The sequence below is a fragment of the Drosophila simulans genome, chromosome 2L, assembly GCF_016746395.2.
Source record: "Drosophila simulans strain w501 chromosome 2L, Prin_Dsim_3.1, whole genome shotgun sequence".
Taxonomy (NCBI): domain Eukaryota; kingdom Metazoa; phylum Arthropoda; class Insecta; order Diptera; family Drosophilidae; genus Drosophila; species Drosophila simulans.
The window spans coordinates 1,856,259-1,880,665 of NC_052520.2; the positions used below are offsets into that span (position 1 = coordinate 1,856,259).

Genomic DNA, 24,407 nt, shown 5'->3' on the forward strand with positions numbered 1-24,407 from the left:
GAAAAAGAGGGAAACGCTAAAGGGTTCAGACATTGACAACTTAAATGGGGGTTTCCTTAAAGCTTTTAGAATTATTCCTTTTGCTCCGGTAGTGCTGAACCTTGAATTTCCAAATAACTTTAAACGTTTTCTAAAATTGAAGCTGACTGCTAAAATTATTTCCTTTTCGGTTTGTCCGACTCTCAACGCATTTATGCAAAGCCAAAACGAGTACAACCATTTCCATAAAATATTATCAAACATTACCAGAGAGTCCCACTCCATATTGCAAAGCCCCAACCAATCCCCTTGGTGTCCAATGATTTATTCATTGAACTGAGAGGCAAGGCAAAGCCATAAAAAATCACCCACATAGTTTTTGGCCCGATGCCGCCCTCACACTCGGCACTTTGGTTATCCGCCTGATGCTGAAATATTTTGCTGCACTAACCATAAATAAAAAGTACAGAAAAAGTACAGAGAAGGCAGAGAAAAAGTACAGAAAAATAGGGAAATAACGAGAATAAAAATCAACAAAACTGGGCCCAAACAATGGGGGCACACAAAAACAAATTGAGCAAGAATAACAACGGATGAAAAAACATTCCCATGCGACAATTGCAAAAGTGTCAAGGTGCAGGAGGCGCCAGCCACAAAAAAAAACAACAGAAAAATAGTAAAATATAGATAAAAAGGGCTGGGAAAACTAGGGCAATAAAACGAGGTGCCAATCTTTCATAACCGCCCAACCATGGCCCACACAAAAATCGAAAGTTTTCCCACTTTGTGTGCTAAATTCACAGAATGGCATAACACTTTTTATGCCTGGCATATTTTTAATGCATTTCGTGCGGTGTGTTCGGTGGCTGATAGCGAAATATCGGATGTATGCCAGCATTTAGCAGACAAAGTTGCCTGGGGAACAACTGTCATTTAGATGGTTTTAAGTGGAACTGTAAGCGGTTACACAGGCAAAAATGCCACAGGATTATAATGAAATGACATGAACATTTTCAAGCGATCTCTGCACTCTTTAGGACTCATAAGGGTAAGCAAAATATAGTGCTCCAGTGATATTTTCCCCCTTTCTAGACTGACACTTAATGCCAAAACTTTTGGCAGATTTCACCGCTCACACAGGCGGCTAACAAATAAATCAGAAGCACACAGAGATCCGACGAGTTCTGGCAATGCATTAAATCAATATCTCACTGTCAATCCGTTGGCTTGGCTGTCGAACTGGCTGCGAAAGTTTCCTTGTATAATTGCAAACGAAGAGCTGGCGAAAAATTAATGAACCTCCCAGGAAAAGTGGGGGAATACCCAAATCCAAGGCATAAATATCATGCACGCCTGCGAAATTTTCCTCTTAGTTTCGAATTGATGAGAAGGAAAGTTTTGCGTGCGGGCTGGGTGCTTTTCCGCAATCATTTCCCACCCGCCACCACCCACCCACGCACTGCTGCGAAAGTTGCTCATTAAGGTGCCGATGAGAATTTGCCTTAAGTTCCCCAAACGCTGCCAGGATTATTAATAACTGTGCTGTGTGCGAGTGTGTGTGGGTGCGTGTAAATATTTGCGCTCTCCTCATTAAAGTTTTGCGTATATATCACGCATACGACGCGTTGTGAACAATTAGTTGCAATTTATACGCCCTTACACAACAGCCGAGCACTCGGCTTAATGATACTTAATGTGTAAATCATTATAATAAATTACATGCACAAGCGATGATAAAAATAATCCACAGCCAAGAAAAGTACAAATAAACCGGCCCAATCCGCATAATGTGTGCCCCGACATGCCCCCGTATTTGTATATACGCATATATAAGTACATATGCCGCAGTGCAAACAGGGCCAAGTCGGGATTTAAGAGTGGGCCCTTATGCACGCATTAGACATAAAGGCCATAGACATTAGTGCGCATAATGAAAAGCATTTCGCAGCCAAGAGTGCGTCACACTGATGACGATAATGATGATAATAAAGGGGAAACCAAAGCAACCGCAACATCAAACGGACGCAGAAGCCGGCGAAAAGGAAAATAAATACAGATAACACATATAGAGATGAACGCTCCACAAGTTATGAAAGCTTTGCCTTGGCTCCTTACCATCCTCAAGTCATCAGCTGTTGCCCAGCTGTTGGCGCATCCAATGTTTTGGGTAATTTCAGAAGGACCTCGCCTCACGGCGCCGAAACTTCCCTTCAAATAAAACCCAAAACATTTCTCTCGGATGCTGAGTGCGCATGTAGAGAGCAGCGAGTCCTGCGGAGAGCGAGCCACTCTCGGATCTCACGGATTTTATGGCAAAGCTCCAGGACGTTTATCTGAACATGGCCAGCATCCTGACGACCAGTAGCGGAGTAACTTTGAAGCGTTACGGTTGGTCGCGATTTGGAGTCGGAGTATCGCACAGGACCTCAAAAGTTCCCCGGTCGAAGTGTGTTTACATTGTTTGCAAGCCAAAGTGAGTTCACAGCGGTCTCATCCAATCGTCAGGATTTGGCTCAAGAGCTCCTCTCGCTTGTGGGCTTAGACTGAATTGGCCAAGTGCCTGCGACATTCGAAACAATCATTCGGCAAAAAAGTGCTTAGAATAAACTTAGTTGGTAACACATTTATTAAAAATTTCAGAATGCAACTGCAATAGTTTAGGAGCTTCTAAAGGATTATTTATTCCATTAAAATCTGAAAATGATTGCAATTTAAAGGCTCAATTTTTTACTCATATTTTAAAATCAGTCCTGTTAAAGCTTTTGTGCATAACTAAATTTGACTTACAAAATAAAGTTAGTCCATAGTTGTTTTTAGCTTATCGGGGAAAACACAGCAGAAGATAGTATTTCAGTAATAGCCTTTGCTGGCCTAGAAAAACTTTGCGGAACTGCTGGCCAAGTGAAAGAGCAGTTGTGCCCCCAAAGATAACATTCTATAGAAGTCACCCACAAAATTCTTTGCAGTACAAACAAAGTAAAATTCATGAAAAACAAACACAAAGCGACAAAGTGAAATTAACAAAAAAAATAAACACAAAACGGAAAAGTGCAAACAGAGAGCCACGAGCCAAGGCCGAAGTAAAAGCGGTGAACCCAAACAAATAATTTGAAATTAAAACTAACACCAAAAAGCGGACTCAACGGATCGGATCGACGGACAAGGGATTTTAGCCGGAGTTTGTACGTGATTTTGCTTTGAAGAACTACATTGAATAATATTTACCGGCAGATGTGCAAGTTCCTCGTCTCTTTCGCCCGATATTTTCCCCATTTTTCGACTCCCAGCACTTGAAGTTTACCTAGCTTCCTCTGGCTTCCCCCCACCTTCGGCTTTTCCAGCCCCATCAAGTCCTCTTTTTTCCAGCTTAGCTTAGCGCTTCAAGTGGCGTACAAGAGCTTCGATTTTCCCACTGAAGGCATGGCAATGCACGTGTGTGTGTGAGTGTGCGGTCGGCTGATGTTGTCACCCACGAGAAGGAGAGGCCTTAAGCGCCTCACTTTACATAGCAAAAACTAGAAGATTGAAGAGATTAGGCCCACACCCACCACACCCAACCAGTGGGTGGTGGTGGCCCCCGACGACCCGAAAGCCTCCTGGCCAGCCTCTTTCATACACTTGCAAAAATTGAAATCCAACAAATGCATAAAAGTAAGTGCAACAGAAGAAAATGAATTCTTCAGATATGTGGATTGAAACCATACATAGACGGATGCTTTCGTTCAAGATACACTTGATTCTACAGCAAAATGTTGGTGGATTGAATCATTCAAATAAGTTTTTACTTCCGAATACATTGATTTGGTATATACATTTTTTCAAGTGTCGTTTTCGCACTCGCACCTTCTTTTCTCTGTGATTTGTATGCGTTCGCCGCCTTCAACGTGGCCCCAGCTAATGTTGGCTTTCGGTTTGCCCCCAGGAAGGGTGCTCTTGTGGGTGGAAAGGGGGCGGTGATGAAGGCTAAGGGTGCGAAAGTTAACTCCGCCATAACCCCTGCGTATCGCACTAAAAACCTCGCCATGTCGCCCTCTCTTTCGCTTTGAGCAAGACGGCGTGTTTGTGGCATAAAAATAAAGATAAATGCGAGTTCTTTACAACGCAGCGCCGAGCACTTCGAGTTGGGCGCCACGAGACCCCTCCAGAACCCCCTTTCACTACGCCCCTCTTCCCATTCTGAAACCGAGCACTGTGGGCGATGCGTGAAGAAGTTCTCAAAAGTCGTGACTACAGCTACAGCAGCACAGCTTCTGCGGCTTGCAAGCCATTTAGCACAATAATTTAACGAATTTTAAATATAAGTAAAACCAAAAACGGTTGGAATTATAAAAAGAATATCTAAGTAAAACATATTTCATTTTCGTCAACTACTTAGCTAGCTAGAAAAACAAGTTCCTGTCCGTAAGTTTTAAAGCCAATTAAACAACTTTGCAGCACTTCAATCAGTCAAACACGTCTCCCATCGATTTGCCCACCACTGTGCAAGGACACACCTTGTTTTAAGGTCCTGGTTGAGGGGTTTAAGCAGGGGGAGGTTGTTTCGTGTGGCGCTGTGGCTGCTATCAAAAAAGCGTCACCGGCAGGCCAAAAACTTGTGGATGGAGTTGGTCTAGGAGCACAGGGGAGTAGAGTGGTTTTTGCGGTTGCGAGTTTTAGATTTCTTCTTCTCTTAGCCTTTTTCTCGGTCCGTGGCGGTATGTGTGTGTGTGTGTTTTTGTGTGTGTTACCCCAAAAATGCGACCAAAGGAAGCTCACAAAAAAAGCACACACATTTCTAAATATAAAAGGGGGCAAATGGAGGAGGAAAGTTGTTTTGCATAGAGCGAAAAATGTTATTCGCAATGTTTATCTGCAGCGGCCCATCTTCGTCGCCTTTTTCTATTTTTCTGTTGATATTAGCGCTTGTTTATGGCCCAGTGTATATGTATTTTATATACCCAGTAATTGGAGAGTTTACCAGTGAGACAGAAATTTATTAATATAGAAAAAATATACAATACAAAAAGATTTCGGCCGACTTATCAAATTTAATTTTCCCTTGATAAATATTTGCCTTGCCCAAAAAAGTATGCAACACATTTTGCTCACCACCGAGTATGAAATATTCGAGGCATTTTCCGGATTTTTTTTTGTCTGTGTGTGTGCCACGCTTCGTCGCATTTTAAATTAAGCTTCATTTTTATTTCTATTTACATTTTGCTCTTTCACGTCGCTTTTCCTCGGCTGCTGCAACTGTTTGCCAAGAAGAAGCAGCGGAAAAGTTTTTCCAGACATAGAGGGCCACGCCCCCATGCCAGCGTTTTTTATTTGTTTTTCATTTTCACTTTTATTATTCCAGCATTTCTACAATATTTTTGTTGATGCCCTGCTGTTGTTGCTGTTTTCTGTTTATTTTCGGGCCGCGCCAAGTGAAATGTTTGATTTATTTTTTATTTGCCATTGAACGTGTTTATTTATGTGTGTTTGCTACTTTGCTTTTTACAGGCCAACTTCACTCCATTTCTGTATTTATTTCTTTACTCCGCTTTTCCGTTTATTCGCCATTTCCGCGTGCCTCTTATTGTAAGCTCCAGAAAATTGGGAAATTTTTAAGTGTTTTATTTTTGCTCTTCGTAAGCCGGCGTAAGATATGTTTCATTTTGGGAATTAGCTTTGTGAGCATGATTTATGACAGGAAACAGTCGGGCGATCTCGCTCTGGATTACGGAAATGAGTTTTTCTATCTGAATATACAATTTTCGCAGAGGGATATGCGGGGATTTGAATAAGCCTTGTCAAAGGGAATATTACGTTTTATGACACATATTTGTTGGCAAAAAATAGTGACTTATGTGCAACTTTTAGTTCAAAATAGAGCAAGCCCCTTGCAACTGGCAGAAAATAAAATGAATGAATTACTGGTAGTAACTTTTTAATTGTTTTTCATTAAAATAAACTAGTTATGTGCTTAACACACAGAATAACAAACTACTCTGAAATACCTAACCATTACTTCGTTTTTCCATTTGAATATTTCTTCCACCTATTGATGCTGTATCTTTTCTGAGTTCCATTCCAAAATGAAACGAAAGGCAGGAGGGTTTCACTTCTAATTGAAGCATTCGCTCTCAATGAATCACAGCCGGACAAAAAATCGTTTGAAGTACAGAGTGGTCAGCAGAAAGCCGGCCAATTGCGGAGCATAAATTCATTTCTCAAAGGAAATATGAAAATTCCCGCAGTTATCCTCCTTACGACTGTTTTTTTTTTGCCCGACTTTTTGTGTGTGCAGCTCAACCGCAAAAAGTTGATGAAAAATCTGGGAATATTGGGGCTGAAGATGCGAAAAGTTGGGCTCAGTTATCGGGACTTACCACAGCGCTGACTTTAAGGAGACTGAAAAAAAATGAAGAGTGGCCCGGGGATGCGGAACTAAGCGGATTTTGATTTGTTTTCGCTTGCTGCTCCAGGCCAAACAAAGAAATGTGCTTAAGTTGTTTGTGCCGGAAAGTCCCCGATGCTCTTAACTTTCCCCAGCCGTTCACTTCCCATTTCCCGTTTGTAGTACACCGATTTGACATCCGTTTGAGGGCTTTCAGTTTGCCTACCTGACAGACCGCAGAACATAAATATACTTTTCAATATGGCCCAGCCGCAGCCTCAAATTGGATGAGTTTTAATTAATTTCGTCATTACAATAATTAATTGAATGCCTGCTGGGGGCGCTCAAGGACATGCGGAAATGTGGGTGGGCTGCTGGCTGGCTGTTCGGGCTGCGCAGCTGCAACAAATTGCAATATATTTTACAGCTACTTAGTCGGCATTACACATGCACCACGGGAGCCAACTTTTCGACGGCACTGTGTGCGCCCAGGTTTGATTTATCACCAGCCATCGGAGCTCGCAAATAGGCGCAACCCAATATAGAACGGGCTTACATACTGCCCTTGGGGCTGGTGGCGAAACCAACTAATGATTTCCCATCTGATATTGCATTTAGTATTGGCAGACATCTCATTACAATATATGCGTGTTGATTTTACAGAGTATTACATTGCTTATTCAATGTTGAACTTTGTTTAAAATCTCATGTTATTTGAACATAGATTTCTCTGGGTTAGGTTTTACTTCATAATATTATTATCTCTGCTTACGAGAATAACTAGCTTTAATTTAATTCAAATTTCCACAGACTTAAGTCAAGGCAAAATGACTTGAAATTTATCCAAATTAAATGGATTTTGCCCACTCAACTGAGCCACCCAATCCAGCCGGTGGTTTGTCCGGGCCAATTTGGTTTAAGCATCAGTTGGACTTCGGTTCAAACAGAATATCTGAGATGGCTCATCGCATTGGACTGGTCATATGAACCATTTCACAGAGCGAACGCAGACCGGCTTAATCTGGGAAAATGTGCCTATAAATAGCTCAAGATACCTCCCCCGCCGCCCCTCCTCTCTTCGCTGTGCAGGATTATGGCTTTCCAGATAAATATGTCGCACATAAAGTACCACAACGAACGACTGTTGAACTAGATTCAACACACATGCCCATCTATACATTGTGAACAGAGAGAGAAACATGTTACTTGAAGAATATTTAAAAAAACAAGTTATGAATTTATGAGGCTTAATTCACTTCAAGGTATATGTGAGAATCGAGGAATACTTGTCTCATAAAAAGAATTTCTCTATCCACCTCAATACATGTTTTCTCTCAGTGCACCCGAGAAATTCATGGGGCGACTCTGCGTCTTCAGCTGCGTTGACAAACTGCAGAGATAAGCGTGCGAAAGGGAGGACGTGGAGCCAGTACAGAGCCAGTCATGAATGTATGTCCAACTAGAGTTCCACTCAAGTTGGCTCAATGGTCGTCCCGTCCCGTCCCGTCCAGTCCAGTCCACTGGGCGCAATCAACTGTGAGTTGTCAGCTGCCAGAGGCAGTGGCCAGAAGGAGGGGCAACAGTGGGTTAAGCGCGGCGAGCCGCAAATCAATCGGGTCCCCTTGAAATTCCCAACTGATTTCGGGCTTCAGTGCCCCTTGAAATGCTTTGTCAATTATGTAATTCCAGTCTTCCTTTTATCGGGCCATCAAATTCAATTGCATGTGTAAGTTATTTTACTTCGGCATGTATTCAATTTGACCAATGGATTATGAATGGCCTGACCCGCATGAGGGAAATCATTCGATTAGCTGACAAAAACATTCGTACTGAATTTAGCAAAAACTTTTGAGTGTTGAGTGCACAAATTTGTTGCATACTTCCGAACAACTCATCGAGCGAAAACTCTTTTTGAAGGGCCAGAAATTCGCTGAACAAGTGTATTTACCAGTTTATTGTTGTATTGGAAAATTCCAAGTGCGCGTGGCATTTCTGCAAACAATGTGTCTGGAGGGTGGAGGGAATTTTAATTAATATGTTGCCTGGCATTATAAATTCTATTTGTGCCGTCAGATTTTCAAACAGCCAAACAAATGCTGTAAAGCGAAACGCGCTGGAAAATAAATACGATTAAATGCAAATATATTTGCCAGAAAAGCCAAACAACAGAAAGTCAGCCGGCCATGGATTTATCCATAAAATATGACCGTTTTTTGTTTAACAAATAGATGGTTGTGGTCGCAGGAAAGGGAAACCAAAACTTTGTTGCACTAATATAATCTATTTTTCTATTTACAGATTTGCAGTCGCCATGAGCGGATATTTATAAAAATTGCAATAGAACAACAATTTTTCAAACGAGGAAAAATTCCCAAAGGGAATTTCAAAGCCAGAAAAATGTGGAAAATCTACATTTTAACATTGGTAATTGCGGTGGTGGCAGCAACAACTAGTGAAACCATAACAAATGACTTGACTGCGAAAAGCAACAGAACGCTTTTGAAAATTTCCACGGAGGAATCGAGAGAGATTTCAGCTGTGGGCGGGTCAACCTCAACGGCCACGCCCACCACGACGGCCACAACCAGCACAACAACAACCAGGGCAACAACCGTGGCGGAGGATGAAGTGGGGGAAACTTCCACACCCACACCAACTACAGTCAGGCTAATGACAACCACCCAAAAGATGGTTCCAGCCGATTTGGGTGAAATAGGCAGCATCAAGGATGCACTGCATCGGATTAAACTGAGCGAAAAGCCAGTGGATGGACCGACAACCACCACTGAGCAACCAGAAGCCATGGACCAGGATGAGCAGGATGAGGAGGATGTGACCCCCACAATTTCCCCGCTGCAAATTCAGATGCAGGCTGCTGCCTCATATCAAGTAGCCGAAACGTTGGCCGACTTGAACGAGGAGGAACGCGCTAGATACGACGCCATGTTGGCCCAGCAGCCCACGGCCAGCAAACTGAATATAGTGGACCTATATCCACTGAAAATCGAGGACTTTCAGCCAATTATCCAGAACGATAATGACGAGTTGATTAAGCAAAGAACCGTGTTCACCCAGCCCGAAAATGCCGAGGAATACAAGCAGAATCTGATGCCCAACGAAGTGGAGATGATGGTCGAGAAAGAGGTGATTGAGGTGAAGGACAAGATACAAATAAATCAGGAAAAGTTCGGCAGCTCTACCACAGTGAAGCCCACAACAAGCAGACCGCACCAGGGAACCACAGCCGATTTCACGGGCAAACTGCTGGCCGATCAGGATGATTTGATTACCGAAATCGAGAGCAAGTTCCAGCTGCATGAAACGACAACTTTGAGGCCCAGAGTTACGACCGTGCAGCATCCGGGCAATACCTTTATTGATCGCCGGGTCAAGAAAAGCTTTGAGTTTCCCATGCAGCATCGGGCCAGCGATGTGATGGCCATGCCGCACATTGACTTCGCCAACACCAAGTTCCAAACGGATGCCGACGCGCCCAATCCTCCAGCCTCGCATCCCGAGTTCTCCACCACAAAGTTCTACAACAGCAAGGAGCTGTACAACGAAATGCTGCTCCACAATAAGCGCAAGTTAATGAAGGCAGCCAAGGCTGAAGGCAGTCCGATAAAGTCAGCGGAGGATACAACTCGGGCCACAAGCTCGAACGTGACGCCAGAAGGGAAAACTTTTGGCCCAACCACAACTACAACGGCAGGAAGCCCCGCAACAACAACAACTGCTGAGTCAACTACCACGGCAGCAACAACAACCAGACTACCGGCAACAACCACTGGAAAATATCAGAAGGAGCTTAAGCGTGCCAAATTATTGCTCAAGGCCTTGACACCGCCAAAGTCGGTTGACAAGTCGACGGCATCACCATCATCGACCACCAGCACCAGCTCCAGCACCACCACTACCACCACAATCGCCAGCCCCACCACAACGATGGCCACTCTGCTGGCCACCGCCAGGACTCGTCCGTCCGCAGCTAATCCCACTAAGACCGCTTCAAAGCCAATCGCCAGGCCGCGCATCCTGAGTCGCCTGCAGGAGAAAATCAATTCGCTCGAGTGCGAGATTCCCAATGTGCCGCAGGACTCGCATCTGTGGCGCGGCAACGAGACCCACGAGCTGCTGCTGCCCATTGTGGTGAGTCCACTCATAAAACGATTCATGAGCCTTAGTGCGGGATCACAAGTCATTTAATATTATATTTATTTAACAGTTAACTTTTACGTTGGGAATTTTTTTGATTATTATTATATAAAAATTATGAAGAAAATTCTTTATTTTATATTATCGTACAACTTCTCCCTGTGCACTGCGTTTAGGGCTTTATCAGAACAATTGAGGCCTTATTAAGTTCTTATCATTAGAGAGACAAAGGACACAGAGGCAGCGAAAGAAAATACAGCTTAATGGTTGAATGGAATGGGAACACACGGCGTATGCGTGTTATTCGAGTAAGCGGGTTAAGCAATTAGCTGGTGGTTAGGGAAACGGAAAATGGAAAAGAAAAGTGAGAGCGGGCGACTGACTAACGGACTCCATTTACATAATACGCCTGCTGACGGCTAATTAGTATGGAGAAAGCTTAGTTTTCGGGTTCTGCGAACCTGCGGATTAGCCAAACGGAAACGTGAATCCTAATGAAGCTGCTGAAGTTGTTAGAAAAGATTGATTAGGGACCGAGTTCAGCGAAGGCATCCCAGCACTCTTTTGCCTTAGCTTTACCAATGACAACCGACATTCGATATCCAATTTCCCTTCGAACAGCCGAAAGTTGTTAAAACTGTTTGCTCGGCTAATTGAAAACCTTTTAGGGCTGAGACAATTCGGCAACCGAAGGAAATCAATGGCGACCGGAGCCACATAAATAAATGACAAGCACATTTGAAGTTAACATGGACGGGAACAGTTGAGTGGACAAGAAAAGGGCATCGGAACCAAAAGGATTCTCCCTGCAAATTTAATCCCCCGATAAGTTGGCCAACAAAGGAAATTATTGATCGTCATTTTATTTGGCCATTTCCCAGCAAGCAGCATGTGGATGAGATGGCAATGGAGGGGACGACCCTAAGCAAGTTGACCGGAAACATTGGGGTTTTCCCTAGTCCCTATGCAAAAAAGGACGAAGCCTGGGGTGTCCTTACAGTCCAGTTCGCTTGTGTAGGATTCACCGAAGGCAGGTGTAAAATTGAGCTATAAATATATCGGTTATTTTCCATTTGAACTTCTTAAAAAATCAGTTGTAGCTGATTTAAAATCCATTAATAATTTGTGGCCTTCTAAAAACCACAAAAGTGGTTATTAATTTAAGCTTAGAAAAAAAGAATAAGCTGATTACAACCTATTAACCATTATTTGCGGTTACTACAATTTGGTTTATTAATTGATGACTTCAAATTACTAAATATGCGTAATTACTAATATAACATATTCAATTTAATCACTGCAAAAGGTTGCTACCATTTTAAAGCCAGGACTTTTAGGGCTGAAACGCACTGTCCGCTCGGCTGAGAAAAGGGTTATTCATTTCTTTATTAAATCGCATTTGTTGTTAAATCACGAATAAACTAGACAAGGGACTCGGATCGGAGCTCATCTGGCGAATTCCTTTAGGGTCTGTGTTTCAGTTTGGAGTCAGTTTTCCATTCTGCACATATCCCTTTCGTGTCCTGTTTATATTGACGTAAATCAAGCCATTTGGCCGGGCAAATCACAGCTGCTGCTCCTTGGCAAATATTTAAATTCATTTCGTAGAAAATACACACCCTTTTCATCGGCATCAGAAGTTATGTGAGTGTGCTTTTCGAGCCGAAACCTTTGACTAGCTGACTGTGGACCGAATGTTTAATTAACATCGAGCGGACTGTCTATTCAAACGGCTTTCTGTGTGTTTCCGAGCGAAATGCCATTAAGTTTGATGGCCATTTGAAGGATGTTTGGGCCAGATTCGTTTCTTTTGTGGGTGGCCAAAATGGAGCAGCAAAGAAGGCAGCGAAATTGATTTCCTGTTTACTTTTTGGTCAGCAAATGGCCAATGGCAGCTCGGCCATGAATTTAATTAAGACGCACTGCAGCATTATGCAAACTCCGGGCCACCTGAAAGGAAAATACGTATATTTTAAGCATTGGCATAATGTGTACCTTGCATAAAATTAATGCCGACTTCCTTGGCGCCTCAAGGTCCTTTTCCAGCTACCGAGAAAAAAAAAACAATTAAAGAAAACAATTTTGCATAAAAGGTGGGCGCTTTTCATCAAGTTTTGTGCTCCGGAGGTCAGTGAAAACATTTTTCAACTGAATTTGTTTACTTTGCTGTTTGTTGTTTCGGGACTCGTTTTGATGAAAATTTTCATTCTCTTTGTACACTTTTTAAGTCATTTAAGCCTAAATGCATTTTTTAAGTTTTTTTTTTTTTTGTTTTGAGTCTATGCTAATGTTTGAGCGCAGAATGTCCTGGTGTCACTTAAAAGATTGAAAATATTTAATTGCTTCTGTTTAGAATTATATCTATTGTGATATTAGAAATTTGTAAATGTGCACAAAAGTATCTACGATTTGTTCCGCCCATTTATTCCAATTTAAATATTTCATGGAAGCCTCCAATGGACGCAGAACTACATAAATTCCCCCATATTTGTGGTTTTAATTTCGACAAATTGTATGTTTCCAAGAAGCGTGGTCAACAGCGAAAACTTGTAACATATACAACAAATAAAAATGTAAATTTATGCCATTACCTATTGCGGTGTTCATAAAAAAGAGCCGACCACAAAATACGCATGAAATTCTATGTGACCCAAAAACTTGGCCATTTCCCAGTGGGTCAACATTCCCCTTTTAGATGTAAATATGCAGCTTTTTTCGGGCTGGCCGGCATACAATGTGGATTTTTATGTGCGTAGAGACAGGCCATTAAAATGCCATAAATTTGGAGCTCCTACAAATCCCCCCGAACAGTACAAATGCGGCATAAAAAGCGACAGGCAAACTAAACCGCTTCAAATTGCGCAAAAATATGCTAAAATTGCCGGACACAGAGGCCGAGCACATAAAAAAGGGCAGGGATAACCGCAAAGTCGACTCTGGGATGTGGATTTCTATTATTTGTATACCGATTTTGACGTGCCCCACTGGCGGCGGCGTATGTCTGGCTTAACCCAAATTAATAAAAATTTGGCAACATTGAGTGGATCCATATGCCCTGCATATGCCAGAAACTTTGCTAATATCCAGCCCGAATGAACCTTTTAGCCGTAGGTTTATTAAGTTACGCCTGCTACTACTTATTCAAATGTGTTTCTGGGCCAGAACTAAAGGGAGGGTCTAAAAGGGACAGAGCCGTGTTGTAAAATTGAAACTAGGAAACTTGCTAAATAATTCAGTTCTGCTCGGCTGTCGGAGCCTTAGGCCCTCTTAGAGCAAGCTGAATAACCCATTTTCACCCCCAATCTGTTCTTCTTCAGACCACGGAACACTGCAAACCGGACGAGCACTGCGTCCCGAATGTCCTGACCTGGCGAGGAGAGGCGGAGATCCAGTCCGGCGACATTTTAATTGTGGAAATCAATGATGCCATGTTGAATCCTTCGCACGAGCCGAACAACACGAGCAGGTGAGTGTTAAATGGTTAGTTTAAACTGCTAGCTAAAAAAATGGTCAGCTTAAATTGTTGTGAGCGGAGAATTACTTTTTAGTGCTGCGGGTTAAATTAATTCCGCAAACAAAGGGAAACAGTCTATAATAGAATTGTATCGCAGCTGTGCACTCCAAACTTTCATTTAATCCTGTTGCCAGTGACATGTTGTAAAAGCGGGAAAAAACTTTTGCCCCATTGCCATGATTGATCATCGATTTTTTCTGTAGGGGTGGAGATACAAAATGTAAATTATAATTTACTACCCAAAACATTTCACGACATCCGCCTGTTTGGTTGCCCTGTCGTCTAGAAAGTATTTTATGTATTTAGAAACACAGATGGATTATCCTAAATAATCTGAGACAATCACGACTTCTTTTGCGTCATTTGGTGTTGTGCACAGACCAACAGTATCAATTTACGCCAGATAAGGGATCCAATTACATAATCCCCACTTTTTGCCGTCGTTACTTGTTGAAAGCGTTGCTAGCAAAGCGAAGTTAACCTGACTACTGACTACTGGCAGTGATGTATGTAGTTGATCAAAGCCGGTGACTTGGGTCCCGGGAAAAACTGTCATTATGTGCCATCAGCAACATCATCAACAACAGCAGCAACATCAGCAACACCAGCCGCACTTCCACCAGCAACTGCTGCCTCATCATGGAGCTCATCATGGAGCGACCCTTTCGCCAGACACCTGAGTTTACTGGCAAGGGAGGGGGAGCGTCCCCTAAGTCCGTGGCACATGGAAAAATGAAATCACTCCCTTATTTTACACCTAGTTGGCAGGTTGTGGGCGTGAGTGGGTGGGGCTACTTTTAGTCTTGTTTTTATTTTCAGTTAAACGCTTTAATGCGCACTGAAACGTGTTTGTTCGGGGGCTTATTATATAATATCGTCCATTAAGGACCTTTATTGATTTTTCTCCAGCACGTCTGCTCGAGTCCAAAGATAGGGAATAGTTACAGGTCCCAGACACGTTCGCCATTATCTTGGCCTTTTTACAGTTTATTAAATTGTTTACTCTTACTCGACAGTCGCTGTCTAACTCTCCTTTCGGGCCATATCCTTTATTTCAGCTCGCAAATTTTTATTTCTCTCCGCTTATTTTATAAAGTCTGACAAAACTGCACAAACAAACTGCGCATATAAATGCGATATCAAGCACAGTAAACAATATGCTGTGTATTTAAATATAATGTAAAAAGTGGATGGGATTATTAACCAAACTTTAAAAAAATACGTGGAATTAAAATCCCTTCGCAGCTGTTGTAAATTTTTTTTACCAAATTAATACCACATTAATGCCTGTTTGTTTGCCATATTTTCTCTGCGTGCAGTCCAAGTTGTTGACCATTAGTCATGGACCTGAACATACACACACCACAGCTGGCTGACCCTTTTTGCCATGGCAATTATCACGTTTCTCTCGGCTTTGCTATCATTTTTGGCCCGGTTGCTGGCCACACTTTTTGCCCTTTTTAATTTAGCTCGGTGGCTGGTTCTTATCTTATCACTTGATAGATGCCGCAGCCGCCAGCCATCGAAAAGTTTTTCACCCCGAAGAGAAGCGCAAGAAAAATTAAAATTCATTTGTCGAACTTTGGGCCAGACATCAAACGCGACCGCGCTGGAAATTTTCCGCTTTTCCCTATATTTTCGCATTTCTTTTTCCCTATCCGGCCCGCGGCAACTCTGCCAACTCGAAATGCCTGGCATAAGTTCCGATTTTGTAACTTTCCTGGGGCAAAATAAGACCGCAAACAATCGAGTTAGTTGAGGAGTGAAAGTGATGCGAGGTATAGCGCACAATTGAGCGCAGGGGCCGCAGCGAAAAGTTCCCGCCAACTATGAAAATGAGATGTCAAAAAAGTTTTTATTATCGATTTAATATGTGTATGTGTTCGGCGACTCCCGCCAAGTTAACAAATGCAATAGCAACAAATAATAATGCCGCTGCGAGCCCAAGGAAAAGCGAGTGGGTAGCAAATAGATTGGCGGAGCAGGAGGTGGAGCCACTAACTTTCTGGGCTCGCAGTTTTCCAGCAACTTTTCCCTTTTTTCCTCGACTACGTGTTGTTGAAAAACTGCTAACTTGGATACTATACGAGGTGTCTCCCTCTGTTTGTATCTATGTTTTCGAGGAAAGTAGTGCAAGTGCAGAAAAGGCTTCCCCGAAGAGCTGCAAAGTCGAGCAAGATGGCTTCGAATGAACATGAGTGCAGTTTTTTTAGAAGGCAGAAAACTTAAAGGCTTCGAGAGTTCGTACTGAATCATAGAAGTGCAATAATATCTGTCCCTTTCAACCAAAGTTACAGTAGTATAAATATTGTCAAAATATATAAGCAGGTCGCATAGTATAACATTCTTAGTCGCAGTACATCAGACTAAATAATGAAAAAGTTAAAGCAAGTGTACACACATAATCCCAGGACTCACCAATTTGCACTCCATTAATATCTGCTTATAAACTGAAAGCTGCCGCAAAAAGTAACCGCAATAACCGCCTAGAAACAGGGAAATTAGAAGGAAACCCTGCGGCCCGAGTATCCTCGGAATAAACCCTTCGTTCCGAGGCAGCCGCCCTCCTCGACTAATTTCATTTCCGCTTTTGTGCTATTTAATTTCCGCCGGAGCAGGAGGAGCGGGGGAGCAACTGCTTATAAATAAATTTAAATTAATTAAGCACATACACAGGGAAGACAGAAGCAATAGCGACTAGGACGTCTTCGGTCATATTTATAACTTAAGCAAGCAAACATAAGCCATTTAACTTGGCTGCCACCTTTGAGCCCCACTCATTGCATGTCTGTGTCTATTTTGCCGCACCACCCACACCTGGATCCTGGATCCTGGAACTCTGGCCTCTGGTTTCTGTCCCAATAAACGTCATCCACGAGCAGCGCCGTTCACGCCACACAGGTGTATCAGGTAACTCGTTCCGGCCACGAACACTGCGATGTGACCGAGGGCGTCCTGCTGGATATCACGCCGCTGGTGGTCGACGGCAGGAAGCTGGTTACCCTGTACGATAAGGACCTCACCGAGGGAGTTAACCTGCTAATTGGTGAGTACTCACTTCTGCGGGGTGCGCCGAATTCGTGGCTTGAAATTAGGTTATCCTGTCAAAGAAGAGAGTCTTAATTGCAAATAAAAGTTTAGAACGGAGCATCTATTAAGTTATAAGTTGAAGTAGGTTGAAGAATTTAATTTTCCTGTACCTGAACCAGTCCTGTTGAAAATTTAACTCAAATATTCCCCAAAGAGCCATCAGCACCTCGGAAATGGCCTCCCATTTGGCCAGCTAGGGTATTCCATCCATTCATCTATGCGGTGTCATTTCCAACTCGTGCCAGAGGAAGCTGCCTTGGGGGAGCCGTTTTTTCCCTGTTTGTGGTTCCCGTCCGGCCTATTATATGCCTCTTTTTTGTCCTCCGTTCGGAGCCTTCGTGTAGCCCTAATTAATATGAAACCCTTTTTCGCTTCTCCTCCTGCCCTCCAGTGGTGTCCGAGTTGTGGGGCGCGCAGTGTGTGCGCCTGAAGGTGACCACCAAAACCGACAATTGCGGCGAGAACGCCGATTGTTCCGGCAAGGGAGTGTGCTACTCCAACTCCGGGATGGAGGAGTACGAGTGCCAGTGCTGCAGCGGATTCGCAGGACCGCACTGCGAGGAGATAGACGCCTGCAATCCGAGTCCTTGCACCAACAACGGCATCTGCGTGGACCTCTCGCAGGGCCACGAGGGCAACTCGTACCAGTGCCTGTGCCCGTACGGTAGGTCATTAGCTTGGAGCCTCATTAGTGGATGCCGGTGTCCTGCGATAATGCTATTAATATCCATCCACTACACTTTGTCTCCGCAGGATACGCGGGCAAGAACTGTCAATACGAGTCGGATCCCTGCAATCCCGCCGAGTGCATGAATGGCGGCAGCTGTGTGGGCAACTCGACGCACTTTCGGTGAGTCCCAGGCAAACAATAGACGGAAAGAAGGCAGGAATGGCTGAAAGATGAGTTGCTAAGCTGGACGCTGAAAAACAAACTCCAGAAATACTTACAGAAATTCATAAGAATTATAATGAAAGATTTAAAAGTAACTAATTTAATTTGCTGAAAATTATGCGACCGCAAAATAAGTGGTTTTAAAATCATTTAAACTGCACATTTCCGCACATGAAGCCATCGTTTTTGCTCCGAGTGCAGGGTACACATTCAGCTGGAGGAGCACATTCGCCAGCAGCAGGAGCAGCCTTCATTCAATTATCCTGGCCATTGTTTTGCGGTTCTGTCTAGCCGCCGCCGTCTGTGTTTGCTCATAAATGTTGACTTTTGTCGCATGTTCAAAAATCCCCAGTTGTTTCACCGCCCCGCTTTTTGTTTTATTTCTCCGACTCCCCACTGTACGAGTATTAACCCCTCTTTGTCCCGCCCCGCAGCTGCGACTGTGCTCCCGGGTTCACAGGACCTCTTTGCCAGCACAGCCTGAATGAGTGCGAGTCCTCGCCGTGTGTTCACGGCATCTGCGTCGACCAGGAGGACGGGTTCCGCTGCTTCTGCCAGCCAGGTGAGTAAATGGGACCAACAGTTCCAGCCAAATAAACGCAAATTGCCTTCATTCTTTTGTTGATTCGTTGGCGAAATCGCTCCCATAATGCCAATATTTTGTGAGTTATCATCGTCGAAATTTCACACAACCATTGTTGGCTTTGGCTGGATCTATTATATATTGGATTTTTGGGATGTGTGGATGGGGAAATTGGCACTAGCTTTGTCATGAATGATATTTGTTTTGCAACAGAAAGAAGAAACTAACTTATATACATATAGCTTAACCTTCTAGTAGCCCAAACTGGTACTGGGTAAATCCACGTACTTTAAGGCAATCAAATTTCGCTTTTGCAATTGAATTGAAATCAGCGCAAATCAAAAAATCTACATCGGAGCTCATAAATTATTTCATTGGCACAAACACAATTTGCATAAATCGCACTCAATCACAATGAAAGTAAATGTATAAAAAATCACTGAGACAGAGACGAGGGCAATTCCGGGAAGACGAGACAGTAGTCTGTCGCCCAGCCAGAGCATTTCCCATTTCCCATTGAAATTTCCATTTCATTTACTTTGCACATTTACATTACCCGCAAGCTTTTCAACTGAACCCTTCTCACCCCCTGCCCACTGCCCCTGCCACCTTCTCACCTCTTATTTCATTTCTTCGCATCCTGTCTCGCAGGATTCGCCGGCGAGCTGTGCAACTTCGAGTATAATGAATGCGAATCGAATCCGTGTCAGAATGGCGGCGAGTGCATCGATCACATTGGCAGCTACGAGTGCCGCTGCACGAAGGGATTCAGCGGCAACCGCTGCCAAATTAAGGTGAGTGAACAGTGTCGAATAAGTTTAAAATACAATACATACAAGCAATCAATATCTGAATCATGGGATAATTCCATCTAAATTGCAAGAATTATAGTAACTTCAAGCACTTCGCCTTCACAGTGCAGCAGATATATATTGTTTGTAATTTATCTTAAGCCTCAGCTTGTAAACTTGAAAATTTACGAAGCAATCCGAGATGCGCGAAAACATGACTTGTGAATCTGCGATGAAAATTGAGCCCCAAGAGTGCCCATCAGTGGGTTCTAGCTCCCCAGGATAATCAATATTTTGTATTGAAAACAAATCCCGCGACAATTCCCCGATGAGAAAGTGGAAGGACTCCAGCCAGCCGGCAGTTGTCTGCGAGTCCTGAATGGGTATTGATTTAATTTGCTCCGACCGAGCATCGCGTACAGGCATAGGAAATGGCATTGGATGGGTGTGTGTGTGTGTGTGTGTGAGTGTGTGGGGGAGTGTATCCTTCAGATACGAATGCTGGGCAAAAACATTTTTGAATACGTAATGAAGCTACAGATCTCTGCCGCCACAATATGCTTTGATTTGTGCCCGTTTCTCTGTTGTGTGTTTTCTAGGTTGATTTCTGCGCCAACAAGCCCTGCCCCGAAGGACATCGCTGTATTGATCATGGAAATGATTTCAGCTGCGAATGCCCAGGAGGTCGCAACGGACCGGATTGTAATCAAATGCCACGAACGGTAAGTCATGATTTATGCAGTTTCGCTTTGGCCCCGCTTTTTCGGGAGCTTCCTTCTGCCAGTCCTCCAAGTCGTGCAAGTCCTGCCAGTACTGCAAGTCCTGCCAGCCAGGATTCCAGCCACAAATTGTTGGCAGTGGCATAATTGTAGCCAATTTTGCTGGCCCAATTGCATGCAGAATTGTTTGTGCGGCTGCTGTGCATTTTTAAACTGATTTACGACTTCGGTTTGCGCCGGCCGCTGCTCATCGAAATTGATATTCCGTGTAGAAGTTTCCCGCCTGCTTGGACTTGCAAATCGATTCCCATTCAAGCCAACTTGGTTCATAAATTGAGTTAGCCCCCAACGGCGGTGAACCAACTCAGAAAGAATTTAATAAACGCTCAATGGACTTGATAATTTGTGGTGCTAGAATAAAACTTAACAAAATGTACATAAATTAAGCGTCAAGGCGCCATAATTAAAGCTTTGTGAAAATGATGGACACGCTGACTAACCGCGACTGCTCCGAGGACCCAAGGATCCGCAGAACACTGTCATTATACTGGGTGGTAAAGGGGCGTGGCAGGAGCAGGGGCTGGGCCTGGGGCCGGGCAGACCGCGGCCCGAAGTTGCGGCTGCTGGTGGCTCGTGGCTCCTGTTGGGGAAGGCAGCTAAATTAATTACATTCTACATGCCAGGCACACACAGAAAGTGGAAGAATGGCGGCGGCGCCTCCATTCTAATTGCTAGTGGGCGTGGCTAGAGGATACGAGCGCCATGAGGGCAAGGATATAATACGAAAATTGTTGTTCTCACTTTTGGGAGCTCGAAAGTGTGCTATAAAAACAATGCAGTCGAAGTTATGAAGCGAAACCGTTGTTTAGTTTTTGGAAAAATAGAGAATTCCAAATACAAACCATTGAATGCCTATTACCTATTTCTATAGGTTTATTTTACATTTTTAAAATAAGGTTAGCCTGGTTATACTGGTGTTCCATGCTGGTCAATTAGCTTTAATGTTCCCTGAGTGCACTGATTGCGGGAGTAATCCCGATGCACTCCATTTCGCAATCCCCATCCAATGCATTGATAACTTTCAGTACTTCCAGCAATGCAACGTGAATCCGTGCACCCATGGCGGCACTTGTTGGTCCAGCGGCGATAGCTTCTACTGCGCCTGCCGTCCCGGCTACACAGGAACCATGTGCGAAGGTGAGTTGCCCGGGGCGTTGTGGTTCCGGTGCCCAAAAGTCATTAACTTGATTAGGGCCATCAGCGTGGCCCGCAGGAAATATGTCTCCCCCGGCGGCTATCTAACTTTTTCCGGCGATTTCTTTCCGGCCTTTCCGCAGATGAGTTCGTGGTGGAGACGGTCGTTAGTTCCAGCGAATTTATTGTGGACGATGCGAACGCCAGAAATTTTAATGACAAAACTTTCGGTTCATCGGTTGTGCTTAAGAGTCCCATTGAATTGCATAATGCATATTTTGCGGCCGGAGTCCTGGCAGCCGCCATTTTCATCGTTGCCGTTGTGGTAAGTTCCTCCCATACCCGCATACCCGCGTCCCTCGTCCTTCCCGGGAGTCTCGGCCTGCTCGAACAAGCTCCCATGACCGACCGGGGGAAATTGTACTCTGCGGTTATGCAAAGTGCGCGAAATGGCATTGCATATTCATTTCGATGTCGGCAAAATGGTTCGAGCTGCAGCCGAGGCTTTAACCAAAAGTTGCTCAATCGCCTGGACGCCGGGCTTAAAGTAGATGTAAATTTATACAATTGGTGTCCGTTCACAATGTGTGCTCCTTCAAGTGGAGAGTCGCATCCATGCCAATTTATTGGTAGCTGGGAGCAATTTAGTATGTGTCCCTTGCCGAATTAATGCAAACTTAAAAAGTCCTGCATAGGACAGGTTAATGTCGAAAGTTTAAGTTGGATTATTTATGGTGCAAACTTTTGTCGGTCCTTTGGGATTTTGGCGTAGTTATTTTAATTTTCATTAATATTGATACGCAACACATAGCTGAGATTGATTCTAAAAATGACTTTAGCCTTACGTAAAGCTACTGACTTTTAGCAAATAACTTTTTTGGCAACTACCGCCCGGTGCTCCACTTCCATTGCCATTAGGCGGCAATCCATAACCATTTTCCTAACCCCTCGTGCACATTTCTCTCCGTTGCAGGTCACCATTTGTCACTGCAAGGTCAATCAGACGTATCGGAAATTCTCCACACGTTCCACCTCGTTTATACCCATACTGGGCTTCAGCCGCCGCCCGAAAGTGCAGGGCAAACTGAACAAACACTGGCTGAGTGGCAAGGGGGCCACCGCGACCAGCAGCACCAATAATGTGGCGCCCCCAGGTGGACCGAGGGCCGGAGGAGCAGCAGGGCCGCAGCAGGGAACCCGGCATCTGCCAGGACAGCCTCAGACGCAGACCACGCTGGGTGGCCAGCTGCAGGAGCGACCTTTTCAGCGGCACCTGGCCATGAATCTGGAGAACGACATGTACTACACGGTGGACTTTAGTGAGAACTCACAGCACTCGCCGTTGATACAGTGAGACTTGGACGAGAGCGGCGGATGGCTGGTCAAATTCACCCCACGCAAAGGGGAGTGAGTGGGTTGGGTTCGGGTGATTGTGTAATTATCTTTGATGCTACTCGTTGAATATTCCAAATATTGAACAGTATTCGATAATAATAAACTAAAGAGGTGTGTGAATTAATTTAATGATTACGATTCCGGCTAATGCAAACACAAATATGTATGAGTAATACATGAATCTCTGGCATTCATACATAGGCTTAGCAAACTTGTTTATCAAGGTTTATTTTGGCTAGGCACACACAAGCACACTGACACAGAAAGGATAATGTTTGATTATAAAATACCACGTTGGGAGGGAGATCATCTGGCATTATGTAAATGTTTAATATGCTTGCATTAAGCCTTCTTCAGTTGCCCGGACTGCCAAAGCTCAGTTGTCCGAGGAAACATAAATTTACGTAGTTTTCTCATGTGGAATCGTATTAGGGCTGGCCTGAAGGAGCAGACACGCCAGACACGGCAGACCATCTCGGCTAATTGTGGCCATAAAATCTTCATAAATTTGCTATGCAAATGCCCAGTCCCAAATTAAACTTTATAGGTGTGCATTTGCATATGGGCATTTCAAAGAGATTAAATGATTTCCCGGCCGAGGGCGAAAAGATATCTCAGCCATTGTAATTAGTTTGAGATGTGTCTGGAAAACGCAAGGCCTTTCAGGAAACATAAAAGAGAGCCAAACTAATTATGTTTGCCAGTCCGAAAATATGACACTCTAATGAGAAACAGACATAGAATTTGATAGCTTTTAATAAAGCCTGGTTTTCACCGCATTTTCATTTGCAAATGTTTGCAATTAGTTAAATAATAATAAAGCGAAAGCAGATTCGATTGTGTTGCGTTTTGGTTGCGATGAAATCAATTTCCCGCGAATGTGTCGCAAATACTTGAATTATATCAACTAATTTCAGGGAATTCTGTTTAGTTTAGTTTTAATTAATTTCGCCCCACAATAAATTGCGCAAATGGGAGGCTGGTTTAAATTGAATTCGGTCAAGGCAGATATCATAGATTATTGCTGCTGCTGGCTGCGAATGTTCGACCGCAGTCGAAAGTTGTTAGTGAAAAATAATTAGCATAAATTAAAATCGTAGCCACAAAAGTTAATATGTTTTCTGTGCATAAATAATATTTATTTTGAAATTATTTCCATAAATGAATGTGTGGTGTGTGTGTCCAGGTGCTGGCCACATTTAGCATATTGCTGTTGATATGTAAACATTAATACTGATCGAATTGCAAAAGAGGTCGGCACAAAGTGGAGCTCACTGCGTTTTAAATCAAATAAAGTGGAAAAAAACAAAAGCGTAAGGCAAATAAGTGAACTATATTGAGACTTGATGCACTCATTTTTGCATCAATTATAGATTTCGTGCAATTTGATATGCAGTGAAAAATGAGATTGTAATTAAAAGGCTATATTAAGTAATTAATAACGATAAACTGAGGCAAGCCAAACGAATACACACACAAATGAAAAACAAATAACATAAATTAATGACACGCCTTAGCCTAAGGGGAAAATCACAGACACAAAGAGAGCAAAGCCAATGAAAGTAATGTAATGAAATGAATTAAAAATAATAGCGACTTAACCTATGGCAAAACACTCGGCGTTTTGGGCAATTACAATTTAATTTTTAAGCCAATCAGCGAAATAAAGTGGAAAATCAAACGATGCATGAAAAGGCTTGAATTCAATTTGAGTGGGAAAACAATTATGTGAAA

At 43.5% G+C, this 24,407-nt stretch overlaps 1 protein-coding gene across 3 annotated transcripts; it reads left to right on the top strand.

Moving 5' to 3' along the window:
- Nucleotides 1-2,303: 2,303 nt before the first annotated feature.
- LOC6730614 lies at nucleotides 2,304-24,359 on the top strand. Of its 3 annotated transcripts, XM_039294267.2 has the most exons (13): nucleotides 2,307-2,452; nucleotides 2,946-3,161; nucleotides 8,639-10,489; nucleotides 13,813-13,961; nucleotides 16,892-17,055; nucleotides 17,491-17,763; nucleotides 17,853-17,949; nucleotides 18,426-18,553; nucleotides 19,226-19,368; nucleotides 19,965-20,087; nucleotides 21,170-21,281; nucleotides 21,422-21,603; nucleotides 22,252-24,359. In XM_039294267.2, exons 3-13 carry the CDS (start codon nucleotides 8,738-8,740, stop codon nucleotides 22,630-22,632), a joined length of 3,504 nt encoding a protein of 1,167 aa, XP_039150201.1. In that variant the 5' UTR covers nucleotides 2,307-2,452; nucleotides 2,946-3,161; nucleotides 8,639-8,737; the 3' UTR covers nucleotides 22,633-24,359. The 3 variants fall into 3 exon arrangements, with proteins under 3 accessions (XP_016023051.1, XP_039150201.1, XP_016023050.1); XM_016179386.3 differs by lacking the exon at nucleotides 2,946-3,161 and having other exon boundaries at nucleotides 2,304-2,452; XM_016179385.3 differs by lacking the exons at nucleotides 2,307-2,452; nucleotides 2,946-3,161 and having other exon boundaries at nucleotides 21,179-21,281.
- The last annotated feature ends 48 nt before the right edge of the window (nucleotides 24,360-24,407 follow it).

What these genes read in the sequence shown, in the direction of transcription:
- LOC6730614 (XM_016179386.3), top strand. Translation starts at nt 8,738, where the DNA reads ATGTGGAAAATCTACATTTTAACATTGGTAATTGCGGTGGTGGCAGCA. An exon ending in GGGAGTTAACCTGCTAATTG is followed by an intron (nt 17,056 to 17,490) that starts GTGAGTACTCAC and finishes CCTGCCCTCCAG; the next exon opens with TGGTGTCCGAGTTGTGGGGC. An exon ending in GCAACCGCTGCCAAATTAAG is followed by an intron (nt 19,369 to 19,964) that starts GTGAGTGAACAG and finishes TGTGTTTTCTAG; the next exon opens with GTTGATTTCTGCGCCAACAA.